The sequence below is a fragment of the Bactrocera neohumeralis genome, chromosome 3 (genome assembly GCF_024586455.1).
Source record: "Bactrocera neohumeralis isolate Rockhampton chromosome 3, APGP_CSIRO_Bneo_wtdbg2-racon-allhic-juicebox.fasta_v2, whole genome shotgun sequence".
NCBI lineage: Eukaryota > Metazoa > Arthropoda > Insecta > Diptera > Tephritidae > Bactrocera > Bactrocera neohumeralis.
In genome coordinates, this window is record NC_065920.1 from 56,984,841 (window position 1) to 57,011,872 (window position 27,032).

At 37.6% G+C, this 27,032-nt stretch overlaps 1 protein-coding gene across 14 annotated transcripts in view; it reads right to left on the reverse strand.

Annotated features, from left to right (window-relative positions):
• LOC126753767 (hemicentin-1-like) overlaps positions 1-27,032 on the reverse strand; it is a 297,631-nt gene that overhangs the window by 10,979 nt on the left and 259,620 nt on the right. For 2 of the 14 annotated variants that reach the window (XM_050465454.1, XM_050465451.1), the window contains 3 exons: positions 23,082-23,210; positions 21,335-21,469; positions 14,700-14,849 (listed from right to left, as the gene is read on the reverse strand). The exons of 4 other annotated variants lie outside the window; for them this stretch is intronic. In XM_050465454.1, the coding sequence (XP_050321411.1) occupies positions 14,700-14,849; positions 21,335-21,469; positions 23,082-23,210 (414 nt within the window). Of the gene's footprint in view, positions 1-9,213; positions 9,361-9,799; positions 9,890-14,699; positions 14,850-21,334; positions 21,470-23,081; positions 23,211-27,032 lie in introns of all 14 variants that reach the window. 8 more of the 14 variants (XM_050465461.1, XM_050465444.1, XM_050465453.1 and 5 more) reach the window with 7 other exon arrangements.

Below are 27,032 nucleotides of genomic sequence, written 5' to 3' on the forward strand. Positions count from 1 at the left end.
CATTGGCGCACATTCATACATACATCATCATCCGCACTATGGTCACGATCACCAGCGTAATCAATTGCACTTGACAACAGCGTACCAACGCTCTCGATCTTTTCATGTTTTCGACGCGCTTAAATATCGGGACTACATATTATAAAAAATGCACCCACGCTTACGGTAGCCAACCCAAGCTCTTTATGCTGCAACAACACTAAGAGAATGCAGGCTAGTTTTTACCGACAGCTGCGCACCAACGCAAATACATTATTCATCAGCGTAAGCAATTGCACTTGACAACAGCGTACCAACTCTCTCAACATTTCCTTGCTGCTGATGCGCCAAAATATCGGGACTATGATAAAAATACACCCACGCTTACGGCAGTTAAGCCGAGCCCTTTTATGCTCCTCGTTCGTGGCAACAACACTGACACCTAAAGCAGACTAGTTTTGAAAGTTTAGAGTTAGAAATAAGCAGTTTAAGAATTCAATTGTAAAGTTGAGTTGAAAGAGGCGAGTTGTATCGCCATCAATAAATCAGCCAAAAAAGCAATTATTAACTTATATAAGTTAACATTATGTACAGGGGGTCGGAAAGTAATAGGACTGAGTGAAATTAAAAAAAAAAATTATTGAAAAGATCGTTACTATTCCTTAAAAGCTTTCAAAATAGGCTCCTTCTGCGTCGATGCATGGCTGCCAGTGCGATTTCCAAGCATTGAAAGCGTCACGGAAGGCATTCACCGGAATGGCCTGAAGAGCCGAGGTGCATGCTGCTTGTCGTCTCAAACTACTTGCCTTTCATCTTCCTTTTCAGGCAAAGAAACAAAAAAAGTCCCGGAGGCCACATCTGAGCTGTAGGGCGGCTGCTGAACCATTGGGATGCCGCCCTTAGTTAAGTAGCTGTTCACAAGAAAGGCGGTGTGAGCCGGGGCGTTGTCGTGGTGCAAATTCCAATCGGCTGCGATGCCTTGACGTACTCGACTGACCCTTCGTTGAAGTCTCTTGACGACTTCTACGTAACACTTGGCGTTGACGTTTTGTCAAGAATACTTAGTCAACGGTTTGACTTCAAAATTTTTCGCACACGAGACACATTGTCAGCATTTGTCAAAGTCGAAGTTTTCCCAGCACGGTCTTCATCAGCAACCTCTTCCCGGCCCTCCAAAAAGGCCTGGTGCCACCAAAACACACCACTTCTTGCTAAAGCAACATCTGGTTAAGCCTGCTTGATCATATCAAACGTCTCTGTCTCAGATTTAGCGAGTTTCACACAGAATTTAATCGCATACCTCTGGTCTAACGAACGCTGCATTTTCGGCTTGCACCACTCGAGTGAAAATATTTTTCCTGACTCTCCAGGTGCTCGGAGACAACTCACCAGCCGCAAGTTCGTTAGCTAGGAACGCCTTCTACCGAACCCAGTCGGTTCTATTACATTGCGGGCAATTATTTTTAGCTACATTATAAAGTTATAAAATCAGTTTCCGTTTCGTAGTGACCGGGTCCAACCATAAAAAAAAGAAACGTAATTTTATTTAATTTATGATCAGCATGGGGAGCTTAGTTGATTTAACCAAGTCCGTATGTCATATCGTACCTATGCATATAAGTGAACTAGTCTCACAGTTTTTGAGATATTGCTTTGACATTTTGAACATATGTGTTTCACCCGAATAAGCGGCTCATAAAGCGGAACCATCGAAATCCGACCCCAATACACACTGACCGATCTAACACAAGTCCTTGTATGGAAAACCTTTATGTTGGAAGTGGTATCTTCACAGAATTTGGGAAAGATTCATATTTAAGGCATTACTATAATCTGCAAAGAATTTTTGTAGATTGGGCGTCTATAGTACATAGCACGCATACAAACAAAGCGATTAATATCAAATTCTTATATGACTTATACGAGTATATCTCTATACAAATACCTTTAAAGCTTAATTTATGGTGGTTTTGGTTTTATTTCCCAAAAATATGCTTTTTAAAGGACAACGCCGATTAAGTGAAACAAATAGTATTTCTATATATTGCGAGAGTAAAATTTACAAAAAAAAGTTATTTAGTAAAACAGAGTTATAATAGCATATTTTTAGCCTTCAAATTAAAAAATTGAGCGTAAGGCATCTTTCGAATTGTGAAACGTTTAAATAAATACAAAAAAAATTGTGCATGAATTTTCATATTCAAATTTTTGTGTGCTGAATGAATGTGCAACAAAAATTGCTCTCCCCAAAATCAAAGCATAAAATATCAAAACTGCGGGCTGCCAAAAAAATTCAAAGCAGAACGGATGCCAAAAAGTGCCAGCAAAAAAGCGCAACAGCAATCAAAGTGCGCCAAAACCCAATCGACAACCATAGTGGCAGATTGCTAACGGCTGGCGGTCGGTGTTCAAGCGCAACTAAGCGCCGCCGCGGTTCATTGGCTGCCGCAGTGCACAGGAAGTGCCGCTACGCTGCAATAGTCAAAGCTGTCATCACTAAGCGACGAAGAATTGCCAGCGAATTGCAATCTAATCCGGCACGCAGAGCAACAAAAAGTGTGGAAAATAAAAACAAAATACAAAAGAATTGTACCCCGAATTCTCAACCATGAATAAGCGTGGAAATTGGAATGCAAACATATCTATACATATGTAACTTTATGGCAACATGTTGCCATTGTTTTTCGTTTGCTTGGAGTGTAGCGTGTGAATCCGTAACACCAGTGCCATACGCCGATTAATGCGTCTACATGACGACATTTTAGCCGGCAGCTGGAAATCTAATCACCAGATATGGGCAATAAAAAGGCAAAAAATGGTGAAAAATTGAAAAAATGTGTTGCAGAAATGTTATTGCTCGTTTTTTGGTGAAAATAGCTTCCCAAAATCAATACATACATATGTACTAGGTACTAATTTCTTGCGAAAAAAGAAATAAAAATGTACTAGGCAAATGTCCTGCGAAACAAAGAAGTAAATGGAACCAAATTTTTACTACTACAAAAAAATCAATTTTTAGAAATCTTGTGCAGGCAATAAATTTTCATGAACACATTTCAATAACCCAATAAACACTATATATACATTTATCCAATATATTAAAGACAAAAGCAACGATCACTTCAGAGTAGTATAATGAATGTAGTATAGTTGAGGTAGTATAGATATAAATGTAGGTGGTTGTTCTCCACCTGATCTCTCCAACGGGGTAGAGGTCTTCTGCTTTCTCTGTTTTCACCGACGGGTACTAAACCGAAAACCTTGAAAACTGTAGTACTCTCTTCCTTCCGGACAACATGACCTGGCCAGCGTAGCCGCTGTCTCTTAATTGGCTGAACTATGTCAATGTCATCGCATATCTCATACAGCTCATCGTTCCATCGAATGCGATATTCGCCGTTGCCAATGCGCAAAGGACCATACATCTACCGCAAAACTTTTTTCTCGAACACTTCTAATGCGGACTCTTCACATGATGTCATTGCACATGAATCCGCACCATGTAGCAGGGCGGGAATGTTGAGCGACTAGTAGAGTTTGGTCTCTGTTTGTCGAGAGGGGACTTTACTTTTTGATTGCCGACTCACTCCAAAGTGGCACCTGTTGCCAAGAGTGATTCTGCGCTGGGTTCCCATTCTAATATTGTTGTTGGTACTGATACTGGTTCCAAGAAAGATGAAATTATCAACGACTTCAAATTATGACTGTCAACAGTAACGTGCGAACCAAATCGCGAATGAGATGACTTTTTATTTGATGACAGGAGAAATTTTGTCTTGTCTTCGTTATAACCAGACCCATATGCTTCACTTCCTTATCGAGTCTAGAAAAAGCGGAGCTAACGGTGGGGTTATTGAGATCAATGATATCAATATCGTCGGCGTACGCCAGCAGCTGTAAGTTCTTGTAGAGGTTTGTGCCTTCTCTATTTAGCTCTGCTGCTCGTATTATTTTCTACAGCAATAGATAGCCTTGTCTGAAATCTTTCCTTTCCTGTTACTGCCGGAGCTTAAAATAATAAAAATTCTCTTCGCGAAATTTTTACTTGTCGCATTCTACCCTGGCCACTGCAAGCTGAAGAAGCACTTATACAACATGGGTCTAGCTTCTTGGGCAAATTGCCGATTCTGCGGCAGGGAGCCTGAAACTCCAAGACACCTGCTAATTGACTGAATAGCAGTCTGTAGACGCAGAATAAAGGCCCTGGGATCCAAATTTCCAAATAGGGATCACATCGCCCCACTTGCACTTAGCAGCATATTGGGCTTTAGCAATATGCTGGGGCTTGGTGAGTCCTTGTGATTTAGTAGAGGGCACATTAGACCTTTTGGTCTTACCCATCACCCCACAGCCTTAAAGAAAGATAAAACACTGCATGTTGCTACATAATAAATACTGTTTGGTTATTACAGCTTCATTTCGAAGTGAAATCGCTTTTTCACTTTGCAAATGATAGCAGACAAATTAAATTTTTGAAACACTCTGCTAAGCGAAAATTTTGTTCGTTTGGTTACATGAATGAAAACAATTAACAAACGCTTGTATGTAAAGCAAAAAAAATATCTGTCTATAAATCTACAGTGAATATTTCGGAAAACGATTAATTGAACTCAAATGGTACAAAAAACTTACTACTACTGTACGCAATCTGGTCCAGTGTCAGATAAAAAAGAAAAAAAAAACTGAAAATTTACAGAGCAATGTTTGTGTAACAAATCTATGAAACCAACGCACACATTTGAACTACGTTACTACGCAAATAAACTAAGAAATTCCTTCAAAATATAAAATTTTTTGATTTATAAAAATTATATTTTCCTAAAAAATATAGTCTTCTTTATAAATTTATGTCATAATATCTATTCTAGTACCTAACAATATCTTTGTATCGCAGGCATATTCTCAAAAGCCAAATTCATTTTCGTAAATAGATGTAAAAATCAAACAAAGCTAGCTAGCTTTAAGAAAACAAATGCAAAGAAGAGAGTAAAGAAGCAAGCTGAAATTGAAAATAAATAGTGGAAAATGCATGTGTCTTGCTAGCAATCATTCAACATTAGAATATTGGCAAATTTTGTATATGTGCGCAAGCTTGCATTGATAGTTGTGTGCTTCCGAAATCTTACTGCTAAGCAAGCTAACAGCCAAGACCCCCTCATCATCTGAGCAGGCATATGCAGGCATGAAGACAGAAGACAAGAAAAAAGTTAACTTTAGCAGCTACCGAAGCTTAAATACCTTTCACAGATGCTTTTATCATCACGTAAAAGAGTATGTAAAGATTTTTAAATTGATTTTGGTCGATCAAATTGCGTGGCAGCTTTAGGCTACAGTATCCTATGTAGACAATTTCTTCTCATTGCATTAGAAAAATATTAGTGCCATATTTACTGAAGCATTATTTTTAGGTTTAGGAACAGGACATCCACTCACATGTCTATCGATTGGTTAGGTTAGGTAAATCTGGTAGGCCAATAACCTACGTATAAACCAGTTTTGGTCCTTTGCGAGTTCAGTTATTAGGTCCAAGAGAAGTAGTCATACTATAGATGCCTGTACTTGACGTGAATCTTAACAGTCCAGTCCTCAATATCGATACAGCATATCATACCGTCGGAACCCCATATGCTTACAGCGTAGTCTTCTCAATACGGGAAAAGTGCACAAGAGATGCTCCATTGTGCACTGCTCGAGACAATTCCTGGAGTCTTCTCGTTCTGACAGCCCCATCCTGCGGGCATGTGTTGTCACTAGACAATGAGTAGTATTCCCATCATGTTCCTATAGTTTACGTCCGATATACCGTTTTGTACATGAATTTATTAGTTTTGCACCCAGGTAGCTCGTTCCATCGGGTTTAGATTTTATTTACCATGCTTCTGTCGAGATCGTCGTATAGACATCTAGTACAAGTGAAGTTGCTTGCTTCTGGCCACACTTTCCTCTGCCACCCTGCTTTCCAATACCTTCCAACCTATATGCGATACGAGGTCGATTGCACTTCGGAGTGAAATGATGGAGGTATGTTTCTGCCATTAATCAGCCATATGATATATAGAGTACCTGCTATCTCGAAAAACTTCACTTTACAGTCATCTAAAATTATTTTGTGGACATTTTTGATGTTTTCGTCAGTGACAACTTTTTCTGAGCGTCCACCACGTTCACCGCCTTCGATACTAATTTCACTCTAAACTTAGCATTCCAATCCTTTATGGTTCATATTTCTGAAGCAGTGTACGGAAACTCGTCATCAAGCCAGGTTTTTGCTTCAACTGTATTTTGCCACTTCAAAAAGCAATATTTTATTAACACGCGAAATTCCTTTTTATGCATTTTTCATGATAACAAGAGTTGCTTCAATCAAAGTGACATAACTCAAAAATTAAAGATCCATCAGCTGGAAAATGCTAGCTGCTTTCTTAGAATCGTATGGATTTAATTCTAGTAACACCATCTATGTGTCAGACCGTGGACTTTTCAACTGGCTTGTTATTCTTGAACATTTTTGACCCTTACTGTATATTTTATTGAGTCTCCAGCGTCTTCTTCTAGTTATAACAAACTTCGTAGTAAACTGTACATACCCTCCTTCAGGGTATAAAAAGGAAACTCTCTACATACCTTTCACTTACGCAATCGAAGCGAGTTGGCAAGCTCTCAGCTTATATGTATACTTTTGCTTTATCCAATTGAAATTTATAATTTACACTTATTTATGTGCCACACATAACTTTATGCGTATCTTGCTGGGCTGTCTGATTGTCAAAGCGCCGGCTGCAATTGCCCGCATGCAAATGCATTTCCTGTACTTTTTCCTTCCCCTTTGCGGGATGAGCGATATTGACAGACACAATTGTAACTGACATCTTTTGCTGGTGGGTTCTTAGCCTAGAGTGTGGCAAGAAAAAAGAGGCAGTCACCCACCACCCGAGAGAGCATAAGTGCTGACACCTCAAGTGGCATAATCGTTTGTCATATTGTCATAGTGGAAAGTGTGGCGCTGCTGTTGAACGCAAATAGTCTAGAAAAACATTGAAACTAAAGATATCGATGGAAAATATGTTTGAAATAAATGCAAAATAAATTTATGTTGCTTGTGCGTTTTCTTCTTACAATAGTTTGGGGAATACTTGAAATATAGAGGAACATGCGCTTAAACCAAGCATCCCCAAGTTGTTTGCAAAATGGTTTTTAGACATCTTGAAGATTAATTTTCAAAGTTTGCGATTAACCGTATTAGAAAGGGAGTGCATTGGGTAGAATGCTTTTAGTCTACGTTGTCAACTATGAATCTTCAAACAACAGAACCGCTAACAACTTTTAATTTCTTCGAAAGGGTGATCCATTGCGACGTATTAGATAGTCGTTTATCATGGTGCGATAACGGTCGCCATTGACGGTTACGTTCTCACCGGCGTAATTTTTGAAGAAATATGGACCGATGATTTTACCGGCTCACAAACCACACCAAACCGTTGTTTTTCGGATTAAATGGCAGCTCTTCAATCTCTTCAAGTTAACCTTTGCCCCAAATGCGGCAATTTTGCTTGTATACATACACATTGAGCCGGAAATTGGTCTTAAACAAAAATTGGCTCGAAAACGTCGGATGTTCTTGGAACTCGGAAGAAGCCCATAGTGCGAAGCGATGTCGCTTAGGTAGGTCTTGCTTAAGCCGTATTTTGTTCGCTTTCAATTTTAGATCTCGACATAAAATGCGTCAAGTCGTGCCATACATCAATCACTGCGAAAGGCCCCGATTCGACTCTACAAGGTCTTCGTATACACTTTCAGCTACGGCTGCTATATTTTCTTCTCTGCGTGTTGAACGTGATCTTCTCGAATGTTATCCAATAATGAATGCTGTGTCCTAATACGATTGATGGTGTTGCAAATAGTACAGAAAGGCGTGAGTCTTTCAACGATGAAATGACAAACAAAACTGAAAAAAATAACATGACTCTTTGATTCGGTTCACGCTTGATCTGTCAAAAGAAGGCTTTTGAAAAAAGTACTCCTACTTGGATCACCACTTATTTCAGTGGGCACCTATGGGTCTCTCTGGAAAACTTCGTTTCTCGCATATAAAGGTGCACTCACTATTGTGGTAAGAACTTTTTCTGAAAGTCCTAAATGCCAATGTTCCATTTGTCGAGCCCCTACTGCAGGGCGAACAATTTCGTCTACAGTTTCCGGAAAGAGACACTAGTGTTGTCATGAGTTAAAGTCGGATCTGATCAGGGAAGATTCGTCTCTGCATCTTGAGAGCTGACATATGTAGGTATATTTTAGAAGTTTATTTTACATAATATGCCTATGTGCCAAACCTTGTCAAATGTTTGACGGACATTATGCAAAACTACACAGTAGTATTTAAAAATTTCAATGGCATCAATTTTGAAATATTCTATTCCGTGGAATTGCCCAATTGTACAATGAAGCCGGGCGCAGGAGGTAGAATTTGCCCGCGGTCGTAGAGGCAACTAAAATCCAATATGCACTATGTTTGTTAATGTTTTAATACTCAGCTTGAACTGATATCATATACTCTGAATGAGTTTCCTTCAAATGAAAATACATTTGAAGTTCAAGCGACTAAGGCCTTGAGTTTGATGGGTGCTCAACTTGTAGTTGCAAGAGCTACGAGATCCGACCAGAGACTCTGGGCGCACAGGGAGCAGTTAGCGCTTCGAGTTCGCTCTAATTTGCTCTATGCGTTTTGTTCTTGGGGGGGATGCGTGGTGGGTGTGGTTTAAACTTTAAGGGAGGTAGAATAAAAAATTGGAGTCACACTGCGGCCGGGTGCCGCACCCACAGTGCAGCAGAGATTTTAGGTCCTTCCACCTGACAATTTGGAACCAAATAATACCTGAAGAAAGCATGTATTGTTTGGAGCGCTGATCAACACATTGTTTTGATCTATGTGCTTTTAAGCACCATGGGGTAAGGTCGCCGTCAGCTGGTACCGACGTAAAAACTCAACGACTGTTGTACCATGAAGCATTCCGAAACCAAACTGGTAATTCGGAATTAGTAGTAGAGAAACAACAAATCCAGAGGCAAAAGACTACGCCAAAATATTATCAATATTATGGAATAAGATTATGCTTCCTCTGGAAGTTTTAAATTAGTATTATAAAAATATAATAAATGTGTTTAAATTTTTCTGATATCTATTCATATAAAGCTGTCTTCTAGAAATTAAAAAATTAATCTCTCTTATGTACTCACATTGATTATGCTCTCTCCCTGTGCCGTGATCTTGTGAATTCCATAAGCTCGATGTGGCACCAATATAAACATTGTTCAAGGATGATGACGACGAAATATCTGCAACATTCGGTTTTGTGCGATGAATTTTTTTACTGAATCGTTGATCTACTTTGTCGACGCGAGCACACATTATAGTTGTTGTTGTCATTTTAAAAGAAATTTAGATATATGTATGTAATATCTATCTATATGATAATTGTCTTCTGTGTAAATCTCATTTATCCTCTACTAACATATTATCCAATAAAAACGATAAAACAAGAAGCATTGCTAGGGAATAACCATATAATAGGATAAGTGGATGTGTTAAGTTGTTGAGGGACTTGCTCAGATAAGATAAGGTCAGCCGGAGTGAAATAATTGTTCTTAGAGGAAGCGTAAGGACTTGTGGTGCTATAGGCATATCTGTAACTATATTGCTTGTTGTGAGGAGGAGAACATGCGAGGAGCAGCAAAATTAACTTAAATATAGTACAAAATAATTGTGTTTGAGTACTAATTTGAATTAATTTATATTTTTTCAGTTTTTTGTATTTTTACACACCTTTGTTGTTGTATTTCGTAACCACAACTGGCACGGTATTTAGAGCCACCGTAGGTGCTAATGTGGTAATTGTCGTTGTTTGCGGAATATCTGCAATGAAAAAAGATAAAATATAGAACAGAGGCAAGGAGAGTGAAAAAGAGTAGAGTGTAGTATAGTATATGACATGAATTGGAAGCTGTATAGTTTAATCTTACAGTATTTAAGAGAGTGAAAGAATTTAGTGAATATTACATGTGTATAATATAACAAGTATATATTGTTTGTTGTTAGATTCTGAAAAGTATTTTGAATTGAATCAATTGGTAATAGTTTTTAGTAAAATTATAAATACTGGGAAATAAAAATTACTGTTAAATAAGTAGAACATAACGTAAAAAATATTCATATAAAACGAAAGTTAAAGTTTCGCATTCCTCCTCACAACAATAGAATTGAACCAATTGGGAAATACATGCGACGCATAATTTAAGCAATTTGTAATTACTATACTTCGATAAAACGAAAATACTCTGACGAATGTACCACAAGAAAAGTTTCTTGGAAATTAATTCATTTATGTTAGTAAGAACTTTAAGTTTTGATATAAGGTCAAGTAAAAATATCCATTATTTTGTAATTGAATTCAAGATTTTATTTAGCATGGTTAAAATGATTCAATTTAGATCAAATAGGCCAATTTTGTAGAAACCGTTGTTCATATTTGCACAAAACTAGGACCGTCGTTCTTCAAAAACTTCTCATGTGGTAAAAATCGCGACATCAGCAGAGTTATTTGCCACAGACAGCAATCTCCAGATGTTACACTTTCACTGCCGTTGCAGTGTGGATCGTCCATAACTTCAGTTTGCTCTGAACATCAGCCACTAAGTCACCACTTTGCCACCTCAAGAGTATGCTCCGGTCTGGAGACCTTCTGTTAGTTGCCGCATCTTTTCGTAGAAATTTCGATCATTATCCGTGTTGGCCAGCTTCTCAAGCTCATGATACACACACATTTCGGGCTTTTTCTTTGTTTGTCTGCATATGCCTTTCGCTTCCCTCTTCAGCTACCGGTATCTATCCCATCCCACATTTTTTGTGGTCGATTGTGGTCTTTCAAGGTAGGTTGTTTGTTTTCTCTCCTCTGCGACACGACAGTCCTAATCGTACCAGCTGTTCTTTCGACCTTTTTACCGAATTTCTGATTAGTGTAAGTTGAGAGCCGGTTCGCTGTCGGTTGTGATAGTAACTTCTCGCCGTCGTACTTTCCGTGTGTGTTTTGACGTAAGAATTTTGCTGTACAGAGGCGGGTGTATATCTTCGCTGCAACAAGATAGTGCTCCAAGTCGAGAGTCTGGAGCGTTCGGACGTCGAGGACACTGGAGGAGTGTCGTCCATCTATCACAACATGATCGATTTGGTTACGAACTTTTCGATCCGGAGACCGTCAAGCAGCTAAATGAATTGAAAGATGCCTTCTTTGCCCACCATGGCTTTTAAACCGCCCAGCACACTTTTTACTTCGTGGCGGAGGAAGTTGTCATAAGCGCGCTCCACCCGCTCATAAAAAGCATCTTTGGTCATATTGTCCTTCTTTTCGGCAGGGCGTGAGCGCAAATCAGTATTATGTTGAAAATTTCAAAAGGCTGCTGTAGTAAATGTCATAAGGACCTACCCGTCTCCGTCCTTGTCCCGTCTGTTTTTACGAGGAGAGTAACCAGCTGGAAATCGGCACCTTACCAATTTGGTCACCGGACATTCCAGGTGCACTAAAATAACATCGCTTCTAAACTATTGACTAAAATTATAATAGTTACATGTACAACAAACTTTTAGTAAAATGGATTTTTCTTTCCTCTGGTACTAAGATATAATTATTATATCTAATTTCAATACCTTCAGTACGTATTTTTATTTTAATATAAAATTGAACTCTCTAATTAACTAAAAGATAGTTGCCAACAAACTTTTAGAAGTTTTAGAATCTTGAATGTTCAAAACTATTTTAATTTTTATTGAAGTTCTTCTTAACTAGAAATCTTGAATGTATTTTAGTTAATTAAGTTAAAAAAAAAATAAGTTATCCCTATATGGTTTCAAACATTATGCATCAGTAAATATTTATGTTGTAATCTGGCATATAAATTAATTCAATTATTTCCAAACCGAAATCTTTTGATTTAATTTCTAACATCCATATTAATAATTAACACCTGCTTCAAAGCTGACCAACCGCACAGCAACTTGACTATTGACCTAAGTGCCTAAGGCTCCTGGCTAACATACGAGTATCTTGTACATGAATTCAAAGTAGTACTTAAACACCTTGGCAAATGCTTTGTTTGAAGTGTAGTTGTATAGTACATACATATGTACACCCTTGTTAAACTCCATTACAATTAGTGCCACATTAATTATGCAATGCTCTTAGGTTGTTGTCAGATTAGACACGGTCAAGTTTTGCTTAGAAATGAAGAAGCCAAAAATTCACCAAAAATCACAACTTTGTAAGCACCTACTTGTATGTATGTAAGATAATGAAATAGCTAAATATTCCCTGAAAATTCGACATTTTGTAAGTCTGCTAAGCCAAAACTGAAGCCAATGCCAAAGCAATAAAGTATTATATATAAGTAAATACTTAAATAATACAGTTCCTAGAATCAACGAATATATTTGATTTTTGTATATATATTTTATATATGTTTGTGTATGTTTCGTTTAAGATTTTTTGGTTGCTCTGTATGTTCTACCATGGTCAGCTATCTCCATTGAAAACATCTTTGTATAATTAATCAAAAACATAGTATACATATGTAGAAGGCAACAGAGATTATAGTCGAGTTTACAATAGCGCACCAGTCATTTTTCCTTTTCGCTATTTAGCACCAACTGAAGATTCCAGGTCCTTTCCTATCTAGTCATTAAACCTTAAGCCTTTCTCTCTACAACTCGTAGCGCCCAATCATCAGATGTTGTCATCGTCCATGCCTCTGCACCACATCTACGGGGATGATGAGTGACTTACAGAATTTGGTCTTCTTAATTGCCTACTCAGTCCGAAATAGCACCTGTCGGCAAAAGTTATTGTGTATTAGACTTCGAAGCTGAAGTTGTTGATGGTGTTAATACTGGTTCCAAGATAGACGAAATTATTTACGATTTCGAAGTCGTGACTGCTAACAGTGACGTAGAAGCCAAGATTGCAACGACTGTTTGTCTGATGACAGGAGATATTTTCACTAACCGACTTATTTGCGTCACTTCTTTGTCCTCCCTTGAGGGAACTTTTTCAAGGTCGGGCAGTGGAGCGTCTTTTTCATCGTCATCGATTGGGGAGTCGAATTCCCGGGATCATCTGTGGGGGTTCTACAAGAGTATGCTCCGGCCATGAAACCTTCTGCTAGTCGCCGAAGAATTTTCGTAGAATTTTCGGACATTACCCCTCGTTAAACTCTTCGTACTCACGCATTTCGGCTTCTCTGTTGTTTTGTTTGCAGATGCGTCTCGCTTCCCGTACGTGTTATGGACAGAAAATCGTTCGGCTGTCTGTTGTGATTGCAGCTTCTCGACGTCAAACCTTCCTTACGATTGTTGATGTGAATTCTTTGCTCCACAGAAGAAGGTGGGTATCTTCACTGCAACAAGATAGTTGTCCGAGTCAACCACTAGATGAATGTCTTCCGTCTATCACAATATGATCGATCTGGTTGGTAGCTTTTCGATCCGAAGTCAGTCAGGTAGCTTGATGAATATTCTATGGTGAAATCTGGTAGTACAGAAACCCAGTGCACAACCCTGGGGAGGGATGGTTCATCTTCTCATGTTAGCTCGCTTTCAAATGAATTTTTGGCTACTCAAATTGGTCTAAGGTGAGATATAGTGTGCTGCTTGAGCCATATATATAATTATCGTTTCTAGCTATTTCCTACTCAATGGCGCTCAGAGAATTTTCCTCCCTTGACTGAACTTCTACACATGGCTCCATCCTCCTTTTGGAATACTAAGTTAAACAACTTGTCCTGATTTATTCGCTTTATAACTATAGTATTTAAAATACTACAATTTATGTATTTAATATTTGTTATAAATCATTTGCCTTACTTGTGACATACTTACTCTCATTTACCCTTCCTAGAATGTTCTGTCGTAGCTCTACCAAATATAATAGAAGACCGTACAAAGTATCGCAGGTAAACAAGTTATCAGAGGCGTCTACATGAGCCAAAAAGAGAGAGTCAAAAGCTTAACAATATGACAGCAGTAGTGGCAAACCTCACTCAAAGGACGGTGGACCCACACACTGATACTGGATATACATTCGTGGATGGACTGACACCATGCGAGTCCTGGATTTCCACCTAACCCAAATACTAAATGGACATGGGTGCTTTAGAACCTACCTGTACATACATTAGTCTGACTTGTCCGACCTTATTTTTTTTTTGCCCTCGCTTTTTAAGCACAAGGGAAAAACTTAAAACTGCACTCAAGGTAGTTTTAAGGTGGTGAATTTGACAACACTCATGTGTCCGTCTGCTGCGAACTGGAAAGCTCTCAGCGAAGTTTCAAAGTGAGACATATAGAGCAGGTTAACCGTCAGTCAGTCCGTGCCATAATGAGACTTAACTTTTTTATCACACCCACGAAGTAATATTTAATCGGGTGTTTCCGTGTGAAGGTTTGGAGTTGGGAATAGTCGAAGTAAAAGGATATTATTATTTTGCCACCCTTCTTTTTTCAATGGCCTGATTGTCAATTACAGTACACATATCAAAAAAGCACGCCTCTTCTCTACAGTGTGCATGCTCATATTTTACATATATATATTATTAGTGCATAATTTAGAGTGTTTAGCTGTTGTGTTAATATGTATTAGTGTAAGAATATTTATTTTGCATATTCATCGTTCACTTACGATAGAGTTTAATTGTGCCATCCGTATCACCAAGAGAATTTTTCGCCACACAACGGTAGGAACCGAAATCTGATGTGTCAACATCTTTTATGGTTAAACGCATAGTAATTTTGTAGCCACTTTCAAAAGTTTCGGATGCAAAGTGCTCACCTGTAAAATAAAATCATAACATGATGGGTATATATGTATAAGCAACATTTGTGTTTATGATTATGCTTACGAAAACTCATAAACCTGGATACATGTTGTCAATAAATATACATTCAATATGTAGCACAATTCAGCAAATAAAATCAAATATTCCTGATCTAAATTTTGTACTACCCAACTTAGGACACTTAGGTACACTAGTTGAGTTTTTTTGCAGATATATAACAATACAATTTCTTAATATTTTTCTGGCGGTGTCTGGGATACACCGATGGGTTGTGTTCAGGTGTGTGAGCATTGCTTAGGCCAAATAAACAATTTTCAAGTATTCTAAATACCGGTAGTTCTACTTATCAATTAACTAACATTTTTAGAAGTATTTTTCAGATATTCAGATGTTTTTTGTGAAGCTGCTTAACTTCGTGCTTTTTTAATGAAGAAAATTGTTGACTCTATTAAAACAACTGTGCTTCGATGATTGAAGTAAGGGCTCTCATAACCACAAGTTGTAAATTTAGCTGAAATTTTATTTTTGTCACTGAAAAATATTGTAAATTGTCATGAAATATCAGTACCAAAACATCGATCTGGTCGATGATCCGTTTAAATAACCACGAGGGACGAACTATCATCCGTTTGGTGATCCCGGCAGCAGTAAAATCAGGTATTGGGATTCAAAAAGAATCGGAGAAGGCTTACGGACTCGCATCACTACACACCGCTAGTTGAAAAACAAGTGTGTAAAGCCAGGCGCAACCTCTGTTTACTAAAAGTCATCAAGAACTACTTCTAAAATTTGATAAAGCGAACCAAAACTGAACTCCAGAACAGTGGGCGAATTTATTTGGGACAGACGAAAGCAAGATTAATCTCCACGGGTCAGACGGAATATATTACGCCTAGAAGAAGTTATCAAAGACTATTACCAGCCACGATGTCATCCCAAAACTCAAATTTGGGCGCGGAAAAGCTGTTTTTTTGGGTGGCTTTTGCAAAAGTGCAAGCAGAAAGCTATGAAAACTATGGAGTATCTTTCCGATATTAATCTTATCGAGAACCTATGGTTTTTATAAAAACAAGGGAACACAATTATCCCAGTCCACAGAAAACAAACGCGGAATTATTTACTAGAAGTATGGAACTTTCATCACTAAAAATGGAAGTAAAGATTTAGTCAATAGCGTTCTCAAGCGAATTGAGGAGGCGATTGCGGCCAAAGGAGGCTATATAAATATCAATACGTAAGAAATTACATTGTATATAAATTGAGCAAGTGCCGTACAAAGGAATTTAAATTTTCTTAAAAACTGAGTGACTAGTTCGTATATATACAGACGGACGGACGGACAGACGGATAGACAGACAGACGGACATGGATAAATCGACTCTGCTCAACGTACTGATCATTTTTATACTCTCGCAACAATGTTGCTAACGAGAGTATTATAGTTTTGTTCACATAACGGTTGTTTGTAAGTCCTAAAACTAAAAGAGTCAGATATAGGGTTATATATACCAAAGTGATCAGGGCGACGTTGTAGAGTCGAAATCCGGATGTCTATCTGTCCGTCCGTCCGTCTGTCCGTCCGTCCGTGCAAGCTGTAACTTGAGTAAAAATTGAGATATCATGATGAAACTTGGTACACGTATTCCTTGGCTCCATAAGAAGGTTAAGTTCGAAGATGGGCAAAATCGGCCTACTGCCACGCCCACAAATGGCGGAAACCGAAAACCTATAAAGTGTCATAACTAAGCCATAAATAAAGATATTAAAGTGAAATTTGGCACAAAGGATCGCATTAGGGAGGGGCATATTTGGACGCAATTGTTTTGGAAAATTGGGCGTGGCCCCGCCCCCTACTAAGTTTTTTGCACATATCTCGGAAACTACTATAGCTATGTCAACCAAAGTCTACAGAGTCGTTTTCTTCAGGTATTTCCATATACAGTTCAAAAATGGAAGAAATCGGATAATAACCACGCCCACCTCCCATACAAAGGTTATGTTGAAAATCACTAAAAGTGCGTTAACCGACTAACAAAAAACGTCAGAAACACTAAATTTCACGGAAGAAGTGGCAGAAGGAAGCTGCATCCAGGCTTTTTTTAAAAATTGAAAATGGGCGTGGCGCCGCCCACTTATGGACCAAGAACCATATCTCAGGAGCTACTAGACCGATTTCAATGAAATTCGGTATATAATATTTTCTTAACACCCTGATGACATGTACGAAATATGGGTGAAATCGGTTAACAACCACGCCTTCTTCCAATATAAAGCTATTTTGAATTCCATCTGATGCCTTCTCTGTATAATATGAGTATAAACATTAGGAACCAATGATGATAGCGGAATAAAACTTTACAAAAATACGGTATTTGAAAAATATGTAAATGACGTATTATGAAATCTCGATTATCACTTTACCATGCGAGAGTATAAAATGTTCGGTGACACCCGAACTTAGCCCTTCCTTACTTGTTTTATATATACTTTATAGGATCTCCGACGCTTCCTTCTGAGTGTTACAAACTTCGCGGCAAACTAAATATACCCTGCTCAGGGTATAAAAACTGTAATTAACTCGAATTGGAATTTCCAAGGACTACAACTCTGGAATAACATTTTTCAAGAAATCATATTGAGGTCTATGTACAGAGAAACACAAATATGGCTAAGAAGTAAACTCAGCTTCACTTATAGTGTATAACGGGAAACACGAAAATGGTAGCCGATTGCGGACATAAATATGTAATTATTGTGAACACTCTTTATTTTCCTTGTACTTGCGGTTATGACGTTACCGTACGTTTTATCTACGTGGCTGTGTATGATTAACATGTATCCTTGCTCAGCGCTTAAATTGGAGTATTCAACAATGAGATGAAAAGATACACCCAACTTATCTATCTTTTATGAGAGAGCAATTGCTGAACGTCAAAACTACCTGAACTCTTTCAACTATCAATATTTAGGAAGTTTTGAAATTTCAAGTTTACTGTTAGAAAAAATAATGTATTAAAAAGGCTATCTCCGACTTTTTACGCAAGTTTTTCTATGCTGAATTTAAATATCGAAATTAATATTTTCTTTGTGAGCATACCCTGACTTAGAAAATTAAAAATATTTTAACTTAATACTTTTTCTCATATGTTGAGGGACAAGAAAAATGTTCAGAACAATAATGTCAAAAATTAAAAAAAAAATTATTTCATACCGTCTGAACTTAATTCGTTTTGAAATTTTAATTTATTTGCGTGCATGTTTGTTGCTCAACCACAAAAATGCATTAAGTTCTTGAATTTTTATCGACTTTATTTGCATATGACTCCAAAATCACAACAAAATATACACATGCGCATTCATTAGGGTGAACCAGAAAACTAGTATATCGACTTTATGGGTTCAAATACAACTACTTATAGTACTTGCTCCTATTTACATAAGAACCAAAAGCATTTGAAAATTAAGCTAAAACTTTTTCCTTGTGGCACACTGCTATGAGCAAAAACCTTCAGAAAGATAAGCATATACTAAACACTAGTGATTATAGATGTTACTGGCAGTCATACCAAACTGAAAATATAAATATTATTACGACGAATACATTTTCGCTCAAATTTCTATTTTTGCTTTTAACATAACTTCATATTAATATAAAAATTCGATATTTTAGTTTTCGGCTCTCCCTAACGAAAATAGCAATGTAAACCAGGAAGTTGACATTCTGTCAGGGTTTATTTGTATTAGACAGCCGCAAACAGGCTCGTTGCGAACTTCAGTATATTTAAGTTCTGTTCATATATACCTAAATTGTCATATAAAAATATATATACCAAGTTGTTCTATAAGTTTTGTCGTTCGATAAGAGAGGGTGTTGCTACTAGACCAAAATTTCTTTTGTTGTTGGCACACTCTTCATATGAACTTATTTGAAGTTTCATTTCATTTAGTGTTGCCGTGTCACAGTATTTTTTTACACAGTATTTTTTTACAATGGCATGGAAAAAAATTAATATCGTGCAGTGCTAAAATTCTTATTTTTGGAAGGTGTAACACCAAAAGAAATTCACAAACGAATGCTAAAAGTGTATAATGATTGTTCACCTAAAATTAGAACAGTAGAAAGATGGGTTTCTGAATTTAAACGTGGTCGTACAAGCCTTGAAGACGATAAATGTAAAGGACGTCCAAAAAGCGCATCAACTCCGAAAATACAGGATATGTTTTTGGTAGATCGTCGATTGACTGAGAGAGATTTATTAGAGGCTCTACACATCTCATTAGAGTTTTAGAAACACTAAACAATGGAACAAAAACACATTCGAATGCGACTTTTCAGCAATATTTGGAGCGTTTTAAAAATGATAAGGTGTATTTGGTGCGTCGGTTCATCACTATGGATGAGATTCCATCAGATCACCATGATCCTGAACCAAAACAAGAGACTAAAGGGTGGTGTGAACCTGGTTGTTCGACTTCGAAACGAGTTCGTGTCCGGAAATCGGCCAAGAAAGTTATGGCATCAGTTTTATGGGATGCGAGAGGAATTTTCTTTGTGGATTACTTACAAACTTGTAAAACAATTAATTCTGGATATTATTTCAACCTTTTGGACAAACTGAAGGAAAAAATTCGTGAAAAATTACCCGTTTTTCAGAAGAAAAAAACATTTTTCATCAAGACAATGCACCGTGTCCCAACAGCATTTTGACAATGGCTAAAATCCATAAATTAAAGTTCGAATTGTTGGAGCATCCACCGTATTCATCAGATTGGGCCACCAGCGACTTCCATTTGTTTCCAGAACTAAAAATGTATGCGTGGCAAGCGTCTTTCATCAAATGAAGAAGTCATAACGGCTGTTGATGTGTATTTTGCAGACCATGGACAGATTCTCACCTCAGGTAAAAGGATCCACAGATTGAAGGATTTTGGAGCAAGTGTATTAATACAGTGTATTTTGAATCATAAAATTGTGTTTTTCTTTTCAATCTACAAAATTTATCGTACAACCTATACTGCTATGATGAAAAGTAAGGTGAATTTGTTTATAAATTATAAATCCTTTAGTCTTTTAAATCAATTTCATCTCCTTTACGGTAGTCCCGGTCCGATAACATGCACTTTCGGCAATGGTTTGTTTTTCCACTCTTTAGAACATTCGATATAGCCTTCAATGCCTACTCAGTTTTTATCTTGTCAAATGTGTCAAAATTGAGTCTCTGCATTGCTCTTTGGAGTTTGCTGTAGAAGTAGTCTCACAAAGCCAAATCAGGTCAATACAGTGGTTGCAGAACAATAAAGCAAGTTTTTGCAAAAAAATTGAGAAAAACAATTGCAGTATGACATGGTGCATTATCTTGATGTTCAATGGACATAATTTTGGCCGTTTCAACGAAGAGCTTGACGACAACGACAAATAATGCTTGAATATTATTCTTTTTTGAGGGTTGGCCCAGCGGAAGGAACTTTTGTACCACCTTGCTTTTTGATCAAATTGCTAACAGATCCACAGCAACTGTTAGAGCCAGCCATTTCTGATTTTTTGTTATCCTGAGAATTCAGGATAATAGACGCTGGAGATAAATCGTCTATAGTGAGGCCTATTTTAAATCTAAAAATAAACCGTTTGTGGAATGATTCTTTATCTGGTAGGTGAATAGTAATATATGATGTGTGGTCCTCGTTGGCAACTATGTGGTTTAGTAAACTGAATGTTCTTTAAAAATATCTGTTATTCTTTAAAATATTACGAATTTAATTCTACAGTGTTCGGTTCTTTATGGCATTTGTCTGTCACTTGGGATATACGAGAAGTTAACTCAATCCTCAAAAGTCTTTTCCATTCAACCACTAGCGGTTTTGTCATTTAATGTATTTGTCATCTCTTTTGCATATATATTAGTAGCTATATATGTACATACGTTTTCGGACATTACACTTTTATTTTCGGAAACAACTCGGTGGCAATGCAATGTGCAGGCGTTCAGAGCGGATGCTTTTACGAATCGCAATCGCAGCGCTCACTGATGGATGCGTCCATACCACTTTCTCCTTCTGTTTTGTTAACTCTCTTAGCAATTATTTTATAGCGCACGTACACTTCTCATTCATAGAATGTGTGTATTATTTTTTGGTGACACTTCTTCATACACTTTCACTGACTGTTTGTCCAAGTATTTACTCACTTTAATAGCAATGATTGTCTGTTGGAATATATTTATATGTACATATGTGTGTGTTGTTGGACATTTGTGTGATTGCGGTTAAAAAATGGCTGACAAGAAGTTAATTAAACGTCCGTTGCATTTTCTGTTTCTATAGCTAACTATTACATATTTGCTAAAATGTTTTTTACAGAGCATTTAGCTTAAAAAACACTATTTTGTTCACTTAATTTAAGTTAGTTGGAAAGCAATGGTGTTTAAGAATTTAAAAAAATGTAATATAAATATTTAAAAATTGCTTTAATTTTATTTACCCGGCACAATGACGGTGTCATTTTTCGTCCAGTAATTGATAGACTTCGGATACGCCTCTGACTGACACTCAAGTGCTATGTTTTGGCCGGTGGCAGCACCGACTAGCTGATTTTGTATCCAAATCATTGGAGGAACTGTAACAAAGAAAAAAAGAACAATCAAAAGGATTATGTAGTGTATATGCATAACTAAATCTGAGAGCGAAACCGGTCAAAGATCACCATTTAAGGGAACACGTTTTCCTAATCTTACAGACGAATTGAAACGAAACGGTTCAATTGATGAAACAAGTTTATGGCGATGATGTGGCAGAGTGCACGTGAGGTTATACAAATAAATGACGATCAACATGTGGGCCAATCAAAATCCGTGATCAACGGAAATTCCATCGAAACTGTGCGTGAATTCATCAAAAATCAGCTGAAATCATTATTGAAATTCATGTAAATGGAATTGAACATCTCCAAAACATCAATTTAATACATTTTGACCAAACATTTGGGCTTACGAAAGGTGTGTGCACGGTTTGTTCCGCAAAAATTGACTGACGACCAAAAATTGCTCAGAATCCAACATTCGAAGGATTTGACCAAAAACCACTCCCCATATTCACCTGATATGGCACCGTGCAACTTCTTCCTTTTCGGAAAAATGCATTTGGCCATGAATGGAAAGCGTTATGCAGACGTAGAGGCCATTCAAAAGGCTTGCACCGGCATACTGGCGGCCATACCGGCCAACAAACTAAAACACTCGTTCGACATGCTTTTGGACCGTTCAAAGAGTTGTATTGAAGCAGAAGGAAACTATTTTGAATAAAATAAATTGATTTTCCAGAAAAAAACATTTGTTCTTTTTTTTTTTAAGTCCTGTTAGCGTTGGGTTACCATTAGTTCTTGCGGTGCTGCAAGATTTGCTTGATATCTTACATATTGACTGAAATTTACGGTGTAAGGCCAACTGGATAATCTTTATTGACTCGATTTTAATTTCTTTTGCATTAGTACAAAGTATTAAAAGAAGCAGATGCTTTCTCAGTTCCATTAAGTTACCTCACATAGCATACCAGAAATAATATAGAATTAGAAAAGTCAAGGATTTTTGAAAACCCTGGTATTAGTTATAAGAGAGCTGAAACAAGTTTCCCCCTTTTTCAAGTTTTAGTAGCAGATATGCAACGTTATGTGGAAAACACGCTCACTAAATTTAATTCAGAAAACTCACGTATTGGCTGATATATGGAATTTATAAGCAGCCGAAAATATTTCTATAAGGTATATGAGGCTAAGAGAAAGAAATATTGGCCCGATTCAACCCATTTTCGGACAACCTATAGCTTTTCGGTTTATACCAATTTATGGGCGTGCCCAAGCATGGCAGCTATGTGTGTGTTATGGTGGTGCCTGTAATAAGCAGTTTCATGTGAGAAAAAAGGTCTTGTGCATAATTTAAGATCGTATATATCGACGAACCGACAGACGGACATGATAACATCTACTCAGATTGCCATGCTGACCATTTATATATTTATTTTAGAGGTTTTATTTGCTTCTGAGATATTACAAACTTCATGGCAAACTCAATACATATATAGTATTCTGTTTAGCGCCCAATAAAGGAATTGTTTGAGCAAAACTGTGATAGTCATAGATGAAAGTTCATTGCCATATTATATGTTCAATGACAATTTCATTGTCTTTCCTTAAGCAAGTTTAAATATTATTTTAATTTAGTAGATATACTTACAGTGCACAAACAACATTACGCGCTTGCTGACCGTTGGCGGAATGCCATTCGAGGCGATGCATAAATATGCACCCATATTAAGGCGTTGTACTTTAGTAATCGTCAGGTAAGAGCCATTGTAGGCGATGACTGGAAAGATAGGAGAATATAATAGGTTAAAAACATAATATTAAATAATTTTAAGTTCAGAAGCAAGGAATATTAAATGTATATTTTTAGACAACAAGTAATTTCCGTGCACCCTTGAAAAGTGAGTAACTCTTGTGTAAGATGCTATACCAAACACATGTACAGCCTGAGCAGAGGCCCCGACTAAGAGGGTCTAGAGGAAGCTTCAGCGGAGCCACCTTGGCAAATTCGGCTTAAGGCTGAAGTCTAATTGCAGTGTCTGCTCACCAAAAGTGCGGCTGCCACCTAGCGTCGGCCATGAATGTATATAAAACTTTATATTATTAGCCTAGCCAATCCCAATAATAAAAAAAACAACAGCCTCCTATGTGAACGTAATAATACCTTTGATTTAAGGACATATACCTGAAATTTCCGGTCTCTAAATGGGGAAGGCGGTTGATGAACGCGTAAGAATAAAGGTTGACGTCATCGTCGCTCAAAAAATGCAATGGACAGGACAAGGAAGGATACGCTTAGGTCTTTGTGACATTTACTAAAACGGGCATATAACGGAGCGCAAATTTGGTGAACGGCTTGAGGTGAGAGAAAGCCACAAACCGTGTGAGAGCAAAATTTTTCGCCACTCTCGGATGAAAAAGAAGGACGATATAACAAAAATGCCTTTTATGAGCGCTTATCAGCAAATAATAGCTGGAACAAAAAGGACTATTGTGTTGCAGTGAAGCGAAATCAGACAGACAACATTCATCGCAATATTACGACCGACCACAACACGAGCGTAGTGGGATAAATACCGAGAATTGAAGAGGGGAGCGAGACGCATATGCAGACAAAACAAGAAAGAGGCCGAAATGAATGAGTATGAAGAGCTTGACAAGCTGCCAGACAGGAGTTATGCTGGAAAATTCTACGAAAAGATACGACTCATGGGAGGTTTCAAGACCAGAGCATACTCTTGTAAGATCCAAAGTGGCAATCTAGTGGCTGATATTCTGAGCTTACTAAAACTATGGAGGGAACACTTCTGCAGGTTGTTGAACGCCAGAGAATGTGTTACGTTTGGAGACTGCAAACCCTATTCCACAATTGATGACGATGGAATAGAGATTCCATTGGCCAACTATAATGAGGTTCGAATAATAATTAGGTTATAGATTTAATTTTTTTCATATACATTTTTCTAAATCCTCAATTGATTTGATAGAAATAAGGTGACATTGTATTTATTTTGAAAATTCTTTATTTATTCTTCCAAATCAATTTCATCCCCTTCAAAGTAATCACCTCCCGATGCAATGCACTTATGCCAACGGAGTTTCCAATCTTCGAAACACTGGCTGTAGTTACTTTCCGGGATGGCCTTCAGTTACGTCTTCGCTGCGGCTTGAATCTCCTCTATCGTATAAAAACGGTGTCCCCGGAGCGGTCTTTTGGGCTTGGTGAACAGCCAGAAGTCGCACGGCGCCAGAGGTGAATACGATGGTTGCGGAACGATATGGGTTGAGTTTTTGGCGAAATGATGACGAATTACGAGGGCAGTAAAAACCAAGAATTGTCTTTCCACAATTCAGGCCTTTTTAGGCGGATAGCGTTACGCAAACGACGCATAACGTTCAAATAATATTCCTTGTTGTCTGTTTGACCGGTTGGAAGAAATTCTTAATGCACAACACCACGATAATCGAAGAAAACAGTCAACATGATATTGATTTTTGAGCGACTTTGGCGCGATTTTTTTGGTCTCGGCTCTCTTTTGGCACGATATTCGCTCGATTGATCGGTTGTTTCGGGGTCGTAAGCATAAATCCAAGTCTCATCGCCAGTTATAATGCGTTTCATGACACCCTGGTAGTCGGAAAGCATCGTTTCACACACTTCAACGCGACACCTTTTTTCCCAAAAATTCAATGTCTTCAGTACCCGTCGAGATTTGACGCGCTTGAGGCCTAAAACATCCTTCAAAATGGTGCTGAGCCTTTCGATATTCGACCAACCATAAGCAAGGTCTCTAATTGTTAATCAACGGTTTTTAACACCAAATCTTTGATTTGTTGAACGTGAGCTTCGTCGGTTCAGGTTGATGGTCGCCCTGGATGCTCTTCGTCTTCGACACGTTCACGGCAGGCTTGGAACTCACTAAGCCACTTGTAAACATTTTAGCCTCATTACCAAAGGCTTTCTGCACCATCCCAAATGTATCCGCAGCAGAAAATTGATTCCGTAAACAAAATTTAATGCAAATTCTTTGCTCAACAAATTTCGACATAGCAAAAAACGAAAAACTCACTTTTAGCAGCTCACAAAACGACACGTATCTCAAACACTAATGAATATTTTGACATGAAATTTGACATAAATGTGACTGATAGTACTACCAACCTAAAAAAAAAAAAAGAAGTCTCCAAATCCTTCGACGCGCTTTAACTCATTGATTTGAAATAAGTTCCTTCAGACCTTAATTAAATTTAAATTAAATATATGAAATTGAATGCCAGCTGAAACTACCGAAACCTGTTTCAATATTCATAGAACTTTTTCAACTAAGATTAAAAATTCATTTCGTTTGCAGTCATAATGTATGAAGAGTAATTGCTATGCAATTGGGGTGCATATTCTTGCAAAATTTACCTCATAAATATCAATAAAAATGCGGAGACGTTTTGCTAATGGCGTTTGTGGTTTCTCCGCTAATTCATTTCCGATTTCAAAATAGTTGAAATCATTTCATTATTATTCATGCCCCTTTCATTGATAAACAAATTACACAGTTTTTGCCATAACATTTCAGTTACATGGTTTACATACGGAAATCAATGAAAAGATGAGCTTATCTAAAACGATTGTCCTGCGAAAAGTTGATACCTGCGCTTGTAATTATATAATAATTTATGATTTTGTCGAATTTTGTTGCAATGCGCAGTTTCATAATATTTAAATTACTGAAATTTTACAAAAGATACGCTCATTGATGCAAAATATGTAAGTATGTATATCTCTTTTTTCTTAATAACGGGTGACTTTTTTCAATATCCTTTTTTTACAGATCACGCGTGAGTCGTCATGTTATTTTTGTTCAGTATTGTTTGGCATTTCATCATGGAAAGGGTTACCCCTGAACAACGTTAACTAATAATTCAACTTTTTGTCAACATAATCGCAGCATTTATTATTGGATAATATTCAATCGAATAGATCACGTCCAGCGCAAAGGGATGAAAATATAGCAGACGTAGCTGAGACTGTACACAAAGACCGTGAAAGGTCGATTCGCCGCCGTTTGCAGCAAATCGAACTGACGTATGGAACGACTTGGCGCAATTTACGTCGAGATCTTAAACTGAAAGCGAACAAAATACAGATTGTACAAGAATTGAAACTTAAAAGGTTCAAAGAAGATACAATGTTTTTGAAACAAATTTTGCTCAGCAATGAGGCCCATTTCTGACACAATGGGTATTTAAACAAGCAAAATTGCCGAATTTGGAACGAAGAATAACTTGAAGGGATTCAACAGCAGCCATTTCATTTAGAAAAATCAACGGTTTGGTGTAGTTTGTGGGCCTGTGGATTTATCGGTCCATATTTCTTCAAAAATGGTACCGGTGTGAACGTAACCGGCAAGGATGATCTTTATAGTGCAATTATATCCGACTAATTGATGCGTGAAATTGAAGCTCGTGATCTTGGCGACACTTTGGTTTCAATAAGACAAGGCCACTTCCCAACATCGCACCATTCAATAGATTTACTGAGAGAACACTTCAGTGCGCGGATAATTTCTCGTCTTTGGCGGTTCGATTGGGCCCCATGATTGTGTGA